Source organism: Somniosus microcephalus, unplaced genomic scaffold, assembly GCF_052327205.1.
Source record: "Somniosus microcephalus isolate GS21.2 unplaced genomic scaffold, FLI_Smic_1.0 unresolved_chr5, whole genome shotgun sequence".
Lineage (NCBI taxonomy): Eukaryota > Metazoa > Chordata > Chondrichthyes > Squaliformes > Somniosidae > Somniosus > Somniosus microcephalus.
Window position 1 is genome coordinate 18196046 of NW_028225183.1, and position 11172 is coordinate 18207217.

An 11172-nucleotide genomic window follows, 5' to 3' on the forward strand; every position below is an offset into this window, starting at 1 on the left:
GGCCAATCGGCCGCTCGAGCCTGCTCCACCATTCAATAAGATCATGGCTGATTTGATCCTAACCGCCAATCTACTAACCCAGAACCATCTCCTGAATCTAACAGAATTAGACACACGAAATAGGAGCAGGATCAGGCTACACGCCCCCTGGGCCCGCTCCGTTACCCACAGGGCCATGTCCGATCCGAACCTAGACTCATGTCCAAATTCCTGCCCGCTCCCAGTAACCCTTAATTTCGTTTACTTCTAGGAAACTGTCTATTTCTGTTTTAAATTTATGTAATGATGTTGCTTCTACAGCTTTTTGGGGCAGCATATTCCATGGACCTCCACCCTCTGAGTGAAGTAGTTCCTCCTCATCTCAGTTTTGAAAGAGCAGCCCCTTATTCTAAGACTATGCCCCCTAGTTCTAGTTTCACCCATCATCGGGAACATCCACCCCGCATCCACCCGATCCAACCCCTTCACAATCTTATATGTTTCAATAAGATCGCCTCTCATTCTTCTGAACTCCAATGAGTAGAGTCCCAATCTACTCAACCTCTCCTCATATGTCCATCCCCTCATCCCCGGGATTAACCGAGTGAACCTTCTTTGTACTGAATCGAGAGCATGTATGTCTTTTCTTAAGTATGGACACCAATAACTGTATGCAGTATTCCAGGTGCGGTCTCACCAATACCTTGTACAACTGAAGCAATACCTCCCTATTTTTATATTCTACCCCATAGCAATGAAAGCCAACATTCCATTGGCCTTCTTAATCACTTGCTGCACCTGCATATTAAACTATTGAGTTTCGTGCACCAGGATCCCCAGATCCCTTTGTGCTTCAGTACTTTCCGGTTTCTCTAATAGTAATGTTAGCGTAATATCTTCACTTTATTAATATTAGAGTAGGGTCACTATCAGTTATGTTAGAGTAGATTCACCACCAATAATTTTTGAGTAGGGTCACCATCAGTAAAGTTGGATTAGGTTCGCCTCCAATAATGTTTGAATAGTGTCACAATGAGTAATGTTAGGGCATGTTCACAACCAGTAACGTTACATCAGATTCATCGTCATTAATGTTAGAGTAGAGTCACCAGCACTAATGTCAGAGCAGGAACACCACCAGTAATGTTAGACACCACCAATAATGTTACAGCAGGGTCACGACCATGACTATTAGTGTACATCAACACCAGTAAAGTTATATTAGGCGCAGCATGAATAATGTTAGATTTGGGTCATCACCGTTAGTGTTGGAGTAGGATCACCACCAATAATGTTAGCGTAGGCTCACCACCAGTAATTTTATTGTAGGGCCATCAACAGTAATGTTAGTGTAGAGTCGCCACTAGTAACGATAGAGTAGTGTCAACATCAGAAATCTTAAAGTAGTGTCGCCACTACTAATGTTAGGGTCGGGTACCACCACTAATGTTTGTCTAGATTCAAAACCATTAATATTAATGTACAGTCATCACTTTATTAATGTTATGTTAGTGTAGTTTCACTACCAATAATGTTAGAGTAGTCACCACCTTTAATGTTAGTGTAGGTTCTCCACCAGTAATGTTGGGGTAAGATCACCACCAATATTGTTAGATTAGGATCTCCACCAGTAATGCTAGTATAGTTTCACCACCAGTAATGTTAGTGTAGAGGCAGCACCAATAATGTTAGAGTAGATTCACCACCAGTAATGTTAGAGTAGGGCCACCACCAGTAATGTTAGATTTGAGTCACCACCAGTAATGCTAGAGTCGAGGCACCACCAGTAATGTTTGAGTAGATTCACCATCATGAGTGTTAGAATATGGTAATTACTCTTTCCGTTAATGTAGGGTCTTCGTCGGTAATGTTAGAGCCGAGTCCTTGGTGTTTATTGTTTCAGTACATAACAAATTTAAAATATGGAATGTATGTGTGTAGGTTTCAAAGAATTAATATGAGGCTCAAGGGTCCTAATGCGGAGTCCGGGAGAACTGTTTCTTTCACGGTCTGTGGGGCATGAGCAAAGCACATTACCTTTAGTATTACTTTACGTTCATTGATTTTAATGGACGAATTTTCATGGACTGAGCTCTTCAATTTCCCCAGTGACGGCCTGGGCGCACTGAAGCGGAAAATCGCCTCTTGTTTGTTAAGTGACTGCAACTAACGCCAATTATGGGGTAATCTGATGGTCTCAACGGGGCAGCGATTCTTGTATAAAGAGAGGAGCATTTACGGATCTTAATTCAACTCCATTCAGTGCCGTGAAGCTGCACAGAATTCGCAAATACTACAACAATGGAACGGCCAACAATGGTACAGATAAAGAACATTTACTATCCTATTCTCGCAGCCTTTGGGGCTCCAGGTAAGTCAATGTATCCTGTTGCCTAATAGCTGTTGAATATCTCAGTGTCAGTGAAACAAATTCCGAGCGTGTCTTCGTTGCAGAGTCATTTCTCCCCTGGGATCAGTTGGTGAATATCAGCCGGAATCGTATCAGTCTGCGCGGCCACTGAGGTGTTGTTCTGGTCGGAAAATCGTGGGAACCGGGAGCTCAAAATTCCTGACTCTACTGCGGGAGGACGAGGCCCCTCTAATAGTGTATAGCTCACTACAGAATGTGTTCCATGTGGTCCATGGTAATCAGTTAATCTGTACCGTTGTTCGTTTTCTACTTAGATTGATAATTACTCGCACTGCATCCACCTACTCCCATCTGAGGACTGGCAAAGACATTTTTAGCTACAACTGCCACTCAGGGAGCGGCTCCCCTCCACTCAGCTGCAAAAAACCTTTGCTGCTCCAGCAGCTCCCGCTCTGTTACTGAGCAGCTCCCTCGGGGTGATTAGAAAAAGAAAAAGTGCAGAGGTTTGACCTGCATCCAATGTTTGTGCCTCAGCTGAATGTATTATTTGAATTCATATCTTTCCAGTAATTGTTTGTAAATTATATTTAATAGCTGACGATGCCTGACAGTAAGATTCTGGAAAAAGCCGACATTCAGTCCCTCTATCGCCAGTGTTCAATGTTTTATTTCTTTTAAAGAAATTGTCCAAAGATCGCGTATTTTATTGAAAAATAATCAATGTCTATGAACCTAAGCAGGGACAGATCCGAACATTTCCCCACAATAAGCTGTGAGATCTATCTGATTGACCCCCCTTACTGACCTCTTGTCCCTTTTTCTCACAGCGAACCTATTGACAATCGTTATTCTCTCCAGAGGAAACTGCGGCCTTTCCAAATGTATCTCTGTGTACATGGTGGCCATGGCAGCAGCAGATCTACTGGTCATTATCTTACATGTTATAGTGTACCAAACCTTAACTTATCACTTTCCATATTCATTCCTGAACTACACTGCCTTTTGTAAGTTAATAATGTGTTTGAATCCCGCTACTATATGTAAGTCTGTGTGGTTTACCGTCACCTTCACAATTGACCGATTTGTAGCTATATGTTGTCAGAGCTTTAAAACAAAATATTGCACAGTGAGAACTGCGGCCGCCGTTATAACAACGGCCTCTGTCCTGATCTGTTTACTGAACATCCCCTTTTGGTTTGCATATGAAGCTGAGCGAATAACTAACAATGGTCCCTGGGGTTGCCGCCACAGAGTGACCTTTTTTAAATCGCCTGCAGGTCTAGCATACTTCTGGTTACAAAGTATTTTAATTGCATGGATTCCTTTTGCATTGATATTTGTGTTTAATGGTTTGACAGTGCGGCATATTTTAGTGGCCAGTAGAGCCCGCAGCGGACTCCGGGGTCACAGCAGTGAGAATCCGAGCGATCCCGAGATGGAGAACCGAAGGAAATCCATTATTTTACTGTTCAGTGTCTCGGGCAGTTTTATTGTGTTGTGGCTGACAGCTGTCGTAAGTTATTTAACCACCAAACTGACAAACACCGCGCATTACCGAGGCGATTTTACATCCCCTGCCTACATTGCCATAGAAACCGGGTTTATGCTCCATTATTTGAGTTCCTGCACAAACACATGCATTTATGCAATTACTCAAACAAAATTCAGGGAAGAGCTAAAGAACGTGTTGAAATCTCCTTGGACATTCATTCGGAATTTAGTTTAAAAATGTAAAATTAAAGCTTACCTTCTTGTCCAAACTGGAGCTCGGTTCTACTGCAATGAAAATGGATTTTTCTGTTTAAATCAATGTAAAAATAAACCAAAGCTTGCTGTTCAAACCAGATTTAACTTACAGCCCCTGTTCCATTTTAGAATGGCCGTCTTTCCGTTAATAAAGAAATGGATTGTTGTTGTGAGCATGAACTGATATCACAAAATATTTCCTCCACTTTGTTCCGTGTGGTTGATGTCTGCTGCTTTCGCGTTTAAACTTAATCGATCCCCGTAAATCAGCGCCCTTCCCGCTCAAGATTCAAAGAGAAAGGTCAAGACTGACCTTCAGCAGTGGAGTAGAGCTCGTGGGCGTCAGCGTTAACTGCCTCACACCAGGTACTGGAATGAGACGCCCCAGTTTAATTAATAGTTAAAGTTTCCTTTAAAGTAGAAGCAATGTGATACAATGGTGGTTAATTGTAATTCTGTAACCTCGGTGTGAAGGTTGCAGGCACTCGTCTCCCCATCAGACTTCGCCACCATTTTCTCCTGGGCCAATAGAACGGGGCGCCTATCCCCTGATTATTTTCTGATGATGGAGACAGTAGGAATTTCACTCGTCAATGTGACATTAGACATCTTTGTTCACAGATAATTACTGCAAATCTCAACCGGCCATCATAATTTTGGAACCCAACCAGTCCTTGTCGGTTTTTAAACTCCACCTGAGCAAATAGTTCCACTCTGATTACCCGCCCGGCTCAACATCCCTTCTATCACTTCTTGTTCAACCAACTATCCAATTTGATATTGAATATTGATATAATCCCTGCATCCGTGAAATCCCCAGTCTCAGAACTCTCTGTGTAACGAGTTTTATCCAAAACCCACTTAACTCTCTCTGACATTTCTTTTATCTATGGTCGTTAGTTCTTGATCTCTCAGCTAATGGAATCCGTCTGCTTCTGTCCATTTTAACTTAAATCCCCTGGGCACCACTCGCCAAAATATACAAGTCTGTTGTCAATGCACAATCCAATTATCTGTTATTAAATTGAGGAAAGTTTAGATAAGATAGTTAATGGATAACTTGCTCTTGGAGATTGTTCTGACGTTGCCCGTGCTGAACAATGAGAAGAATGTATTTGCTAGCTTGGTCACTACTCGAAACATTGTGATCATTCAGGGGGAGATTCTAAAGAAACCACTCCAGACCGCCGATCTTTTGATGGATCGCCAGAAAGGGCAGAAGGGTTCTGCCAATCCGGCGGGCATCTAGCTTCTGAATGAAGTGGTGGTGAATTGCGGGCTGTTCTGTGTAATTGGTACATTTTCTTTTAACTGGACTCAGGCGGCCAACAGTATTTAAGTCATGAGTCAGGCAGCAAGCAGGGATTTTATTCCTATCAGTCAGCGATTCATCTGCACCCAGCCACAATCGTGAGAAGGTGATGTGTAATCAACCTCATCATTTAATATCAACAGGTAAAATAGGGAGCAAAGGCATGAATAGGTTAACCATTACATTGCTGTGTCAAATTCATTCCCATATGGTTGTGATTCTCCTGCCCCCTCTTCCTAATTTAACAGTTTCCATGTTCCCTTAATTCTCTATTACTCAGTACAGTCACTGCGTTTTCCAGACATTCCCCTGACCTCATTTTGTTATTAAACTGTTGCTGTTTTCCCTGTCACTTACTTCTACATACATTGCTATTGTGTTCCACGTGCCGCAGTTTCTACTTATACAGTTACTGTGTTCCCCTAAATTCCCATCTTCTCTATTTCTAATGAAGCAGTTACTGTGTTCCCCTGAATTACATTCGTCTCTATCTCTAATTTAACAGTTACTGTGTTCCTGTAAACTCACCTTTAGTCTATTCCTAATTAAATTAATACTGCAATCCTCAAAATTACCCTGTTCTCTATATCTAATTAAACATTGACTGCATTTCCCTATAGTTCCCGTTATTTACTTATAATAATAAGCAATTGTTGTATTCCCCTAAAATCTCCATTATTCTATTTTAATTGAAGACTTGTTGCATTCCCCTCAATTTAGTTGTCCTGTAATTTAATTAAACACTTACTGTATTCCTGTTAATTCCACTATTACCGATCGTGTAAGCTCATGTTGTCCACGAATACCACTTCCTGCTGCCTTAACCCCATTCCACTAAACTGCCCCATGCTACCTGACATTGTGAAAGTTTCTCTCTGCTGTCCCCCTCCCTTTCAAATCTGCCACCATCACTCCGTCCTGATAACTGCACTTATGACCCCTCTGAATTTTGCAATTTACCGTCCCATCTCTATCATCATATTCCTGTCAAAATACGTGAACGTATTGTTGCCTCTCAAATTCGTGTCCATTTTTCCCGCAATCCCCTTTCTAAATCTGTCCAATCAAATTTCTTCCTTTGCAAAACACTTGAAGCGGCCGTTCTCGAAGTCACAAATTATATCCTCTGTGTCTGTGACCATGGTGCACTATCCCTCTTCATTCTTCCCGTCTCTGACTCGACTGTCCAGGCCTCCCCTTCATTTTCCAGCTGTCTGGAACTGCCCACGCCTGGTTCCGCTCTTACCTCTGCAGACTGAGCCAGACAATATCCTGCAATGGCTTATCTTCACGCACTCCCACTGTTACTTCTAACTTCAAAGTTTATACTCTTTGAGATGGCAGGAATGACGTATGTGGAGTGATTGAGTCGATTGGGCTCACTGGAGTTTAGAAGATTGAGAGGGGATCTCATCGAAACCTATAAAATTCTGTCAGTTCTGGACAGACTAGATGCAGGAAGGATGTTTCTGATGGCCGGGGAGTCCAGAACCAGGGGTCATAGTCTAAGGATAAGGGGTAAGCCATTTAGGATTGAAATGAGGAGGAACTTCTTCACCCAGAGAGTGGTGAACCTGTGGAATTCTCTGTCACAGAGGGCGGTGGAGGCCAGTTCATTAAATATATTCAAGAAAGAGTTGGATATGTTTCTTGAGGCTGAAGGGATCAAGGGATATGGGGAAAAGGCAGGGATAGGGTACTGAATTTGGATGATTAGCCATGATCACATTGAATGGCGGAGCAGGCTCGAAGGGCCGAATGGCCTACTCCTGCTCCTATCTTCTATGTTTCTATGTCTATGTTGATGCTTAGTCAAGTTTCTGGTCAATGCTGAACTCCAGCATATTAATGGTGGTGTATTCAGTGATGGTAATGCCGTTGAATGGCACGGGGCATTTGCTAAGCTTTATCTAGTTGGAGATAGTCATTGCCTCTCACTTGTGTGGTGCGAACGTTACTTCCACTTATCAGGCCAAGTCTAAATGTCGTCCAGGACTTGTTGCGTGTGAGCATGGAATTCATCATTATCTGAGGAGAGGCAAAAGGAGCTGAACACTTTCATTATCAACGAACTTCCACAATGCTGAGCTTATGATTGAGGGGAGGTCATTGATGAAGTAACTAAACATTGTGGGACCTAGGACACTGTTCTGAGGATCTCCTGCAGGGATGTCCTGGGGCTGTGATGATTGATCTCCAACCACCACAACCATCTACCTTTATGCCAGGTATGACTCCAAACACAACCAGTGGTATGGAAGGTGGCATTGTCAGAGCAGATGCGGCGAAGACGGACAAATTGGGAAAATGGAATATAGCCCTTATAGAATGCGGGCTGATAGGAAGTGTAGTCCAGGTAGTTGTGGCAGTCAGTGGGCTTCTGAATATTTGTAAATAACCTATCCCCAGAGATGGAGATAGAGGAGCCGAGGAAAGCATCTGATATGTTTTCCTTTTCCCTCAACTGAGGATTCCCCTCTACCGTGGTTGACATGGCCTTTGACCGTGTCGTTTCTATCTCCCGCATTTCTACCCTCACCCCATCCCCTCCCTCCCAGAACCACGACAGAGTTCCCCTTGTCTTCACCTTTAACCACACCAGCCTCCACTTTCAATGGTTCATCCTCCACCATTTCCACCCCCTCCAGCGTGATCCCACCACCAAACACATCTTCCCCGCAACTGCCCTTTCAGCATTCCACAGGGACCGCTCCATCTGCGAAAACCTTGTCCAATCTGGCATCACCACAACACTACTTCCCCTTTCCCCGGCACCTTCGCATGCAAGCACAGGAGATGCAACAACTGCACTTATACTTCCACTCTTCCCACTGTCCATGGCCCCAAACCCCCTTTCCAGGTGCAACAGCGATTTACTTGTACTTCTCACAATTAAGTATACTCTATTCGCTGATCAAGTTGCATTGGGGCAACCAAACGCAGATTGGATGACGGCTTTGTGGAACACCTCCGTTCAGTCCATAAATGGGACCCCGAGCATCTGGTCGCCTGTCATTTTTATTTCACCGCTCCACTCCCACTCAGAGCACACCGTCCTCGGCCTCTTGCACTGCTCCATGGAAGCTCAGCGTTTTCTCGATGAACAGTACCTCATCTTTCGATTAAGGAATGTTTAGCCTTCCAGACGCAAAATGGAGTCCAACAATTTCAGATCATATCCTCGGCCCATAACACACAGACACATATGTATATATATATATATATATTTTAGCCACACTTTTTGGCTGTGTGTTTTTTTCTTCTCCCCCACATGGCAACTGTCTCTCAAACTGACAGCACAAATTACACTTCGTCTAGAGCCAAGCTTTATTTCTTAACCTGATCCATTACCATCTCATTTCGCCTTGAATATCTCTTAATGTATCTTTATGTCTTCTGCCTTCCATCTTTCACAGACCTTCCCTTTTGTTCTTTCATCCCCTCCCCCCTTCCCAGCATCTTCACTTGCTTAAACAACTGTTCCATTTCCTGCTTAATTCCAGTTATGAAGAAATGTCATCGACCTGAAACGTTAACTCTGTTTCTCTCTTCAAATATGCTGCCTGACCTGCTGAGTTTCTACAGAATGTTTTGTTTTTATTTTAGTTAAAGTATGTGTTTGACACAGAGTATCACTGTCGCATCAAACACACACAGGGCAGATACCACAATGGTTAGGTACAGAGTAAAGGTCCCTCTACACTGTCCCATCACACTCACATAGGGCAGGTACAGCACGGGTTAGCAACAAAGGAAAACACACTCTACACTGTCCCATCAAACAGGCATAAGGTAGGTACAGCACGGGTTAGATACAAAGCAAACCTCCCTCTACAATGTCCCATCAAACACTCCCAGGGCAGGTAAAGCACGATTTAATTACAAAGTTAACCTCCATCTTCACTGTCCCATCAAACACACATAGGGCACGTACAGCACGGGTGAGATACAAATAAACCTATCTCTACAATATCTCATTGAACATTTCCAGTGCAGGAATGGCACTGCTCAGAAACAGAGCAGAACACCCTCTGCAATCTCCAATCAAACACTCACATCAACTACCATCAGTTTAGATACGGTAAGCGTTTGATAAAGCATGCATCAGCTAAAGAGGAAATCTCTCACTGCACTTTCCCATCAAACACTCCCAGGGCAGACATAGCATGGGTTACATACAGAGTAAAGCTCCCTCTACATTGTCCCATGAGATACTCCCAGTGCAGGTGCAACATGCGTCAGATACAGAGTTAAACGTCCTCTACAATGTCCAATCAAAGACTCACATCAAAATATTACGAGGAAAAGTACAGTTGTGGTTAGAAAAAACATACGTCAAATATAGAGTACAGCTCTATCTATACTGCCAATTAAGCACTCCCAGGGGAGTTACAGCACTGGTTGGAGCCAAATTGAAGCTTTCGCAAAAATGTCCAATTTAAACCTCGAAGGGAAAGTATAGCACGGCTTCGGTACAGAGTAAAGCTCTTTATAAACTGCTCCATCAAACATGCACAGGTTTGGTACAATACAGATTAGATACAGAGTAAAGCGCTTTATACATTGCTCCATCAAACACTCCTCCATTTGCTAAAATACGGGTTGATACAAAGTAAAGCTCTTGATTCACTGTTCCATCAAACATTCCTTGATTTGGTACAATGCACGTTAGATACAGAGTAAATCGCTTTATGCACTGCTCCATTAAACAATCCTCGGATTGGTACAATACCAGTTAGATACAGAATAAAGCACATTATAAACTGCTCTATCAAGCACTCATTGGTTTAGTATAATACGGGTTTGATTGAGAGTAAAGCACTTTATACACTGCTCCATCAAACAATCTTTGGTTTGGTAAAATACGTGTTAGATACAGAGTAAAGCTCTTTATACACTGCTCCATCAAAGACTCCTTGGCTTGGTACAATACAGGTTTGATACAGAGTAAAGCGCTTTATACACTGCTCCATCAAACACTCCTTTGTTTGGTATGATACGGGTTAGATACAGAGTAAAGCAGTTTATAAACTGCTCCGCCAAACTCTCCTCGGTTTGGTACACGACGGGTTTGATACACAGCAAAGCTCTGTATAAACTGCTCCATCTAACATTCCGCGGTTTGGTACATTACGTCGTTGTAAAGAGTAAAGCTCTATAAACACTGCTCCATCAAACACTCCTCGGATTGGTCCATACCACGTTAGATACTGAGTAAAGCTCTTTATACACTGCTCCATCTAACACCCATCGGATTGGTCCATACCGCGTTAGATACAGAGTAAAGCGCGTTATACACTGCTCCATCAAACACTCCTCGGTTTGTTGCAATACAGGTTAGATACAAAGTAAAGCTCTTTATACACTACTCCATCAAACACTCCTCGGTTTGGTACAATATGGGTTTGATACAGAGTAAACCTTTTATACACTGCTCCATCAAACACTCCTCGGTTTGGCACAATATGGGTTTGATACAGAGTAAACCTCTTTATACACTGCTCCATCAAACACTCCTAGGTTTGGTTCAATAGGGGACAGAACAGAGTAAAGCGCTTTATACACTGCTCCATCAAACAATCTTTGGTTTGGTACAATACTGGTTCGATACAGAGTAAAGTTTTTTATACACTGCTCCATCAAACACACCTCCGGTTGGTAAAATAAGGGTTAGATACAGAGTAAAACTTCATACACTCTGTATACACGGCACCATAAAAGATTTCTCCATTTAGAACATTATGGGTTTGATACAGAGTAAAGC

At 42.8% G+C, this 11172-nt stretch overlaps 1 protein-coding gene across 1 annotated transcript; it reads left to right on the forward strand.

The window, feature by feature from the left end:
* Window positions 1-2246: 2246 nt before the first annotated feature.
* On the forward strand, window positions 2247-4264 carry LOC147087640 (putative G protein-coupled receptor 139). The gene is made up of 2 exons (XM_085977814.1): window positions 2247-2350; window positions 3178-4264. Exons 1-2 carry the CDS (start codon window positions 2281-2283, stop codon window positions 4074-4076), a joined length of 969 nt encoding a protein of 322 aa, XP_085833940.1. The 5' UTR covers window positions 2247-2280; the 3' UTR covers window positions 4077-4264.
* Window positions 4265-11172: the final 6908 nt, after the last annotated feature.

Bases quoted from the DNA above. Each gene is read 5' to 3' on its own strand.
- LOC147087640 (XM_085977814.1), top strand. From the start codon at position 2,281: ATGGAACGGCCAACAATGGTACAGATAAAGAACATTTACTATCCTATT. The intron at 2,351-3,177 runs GTAAGTCAATGT...TTTTTCTCACAG, and splicing joins CGCAGCCTTTGGGGCTCCAG to CGAACCTATTGACAATCGTT.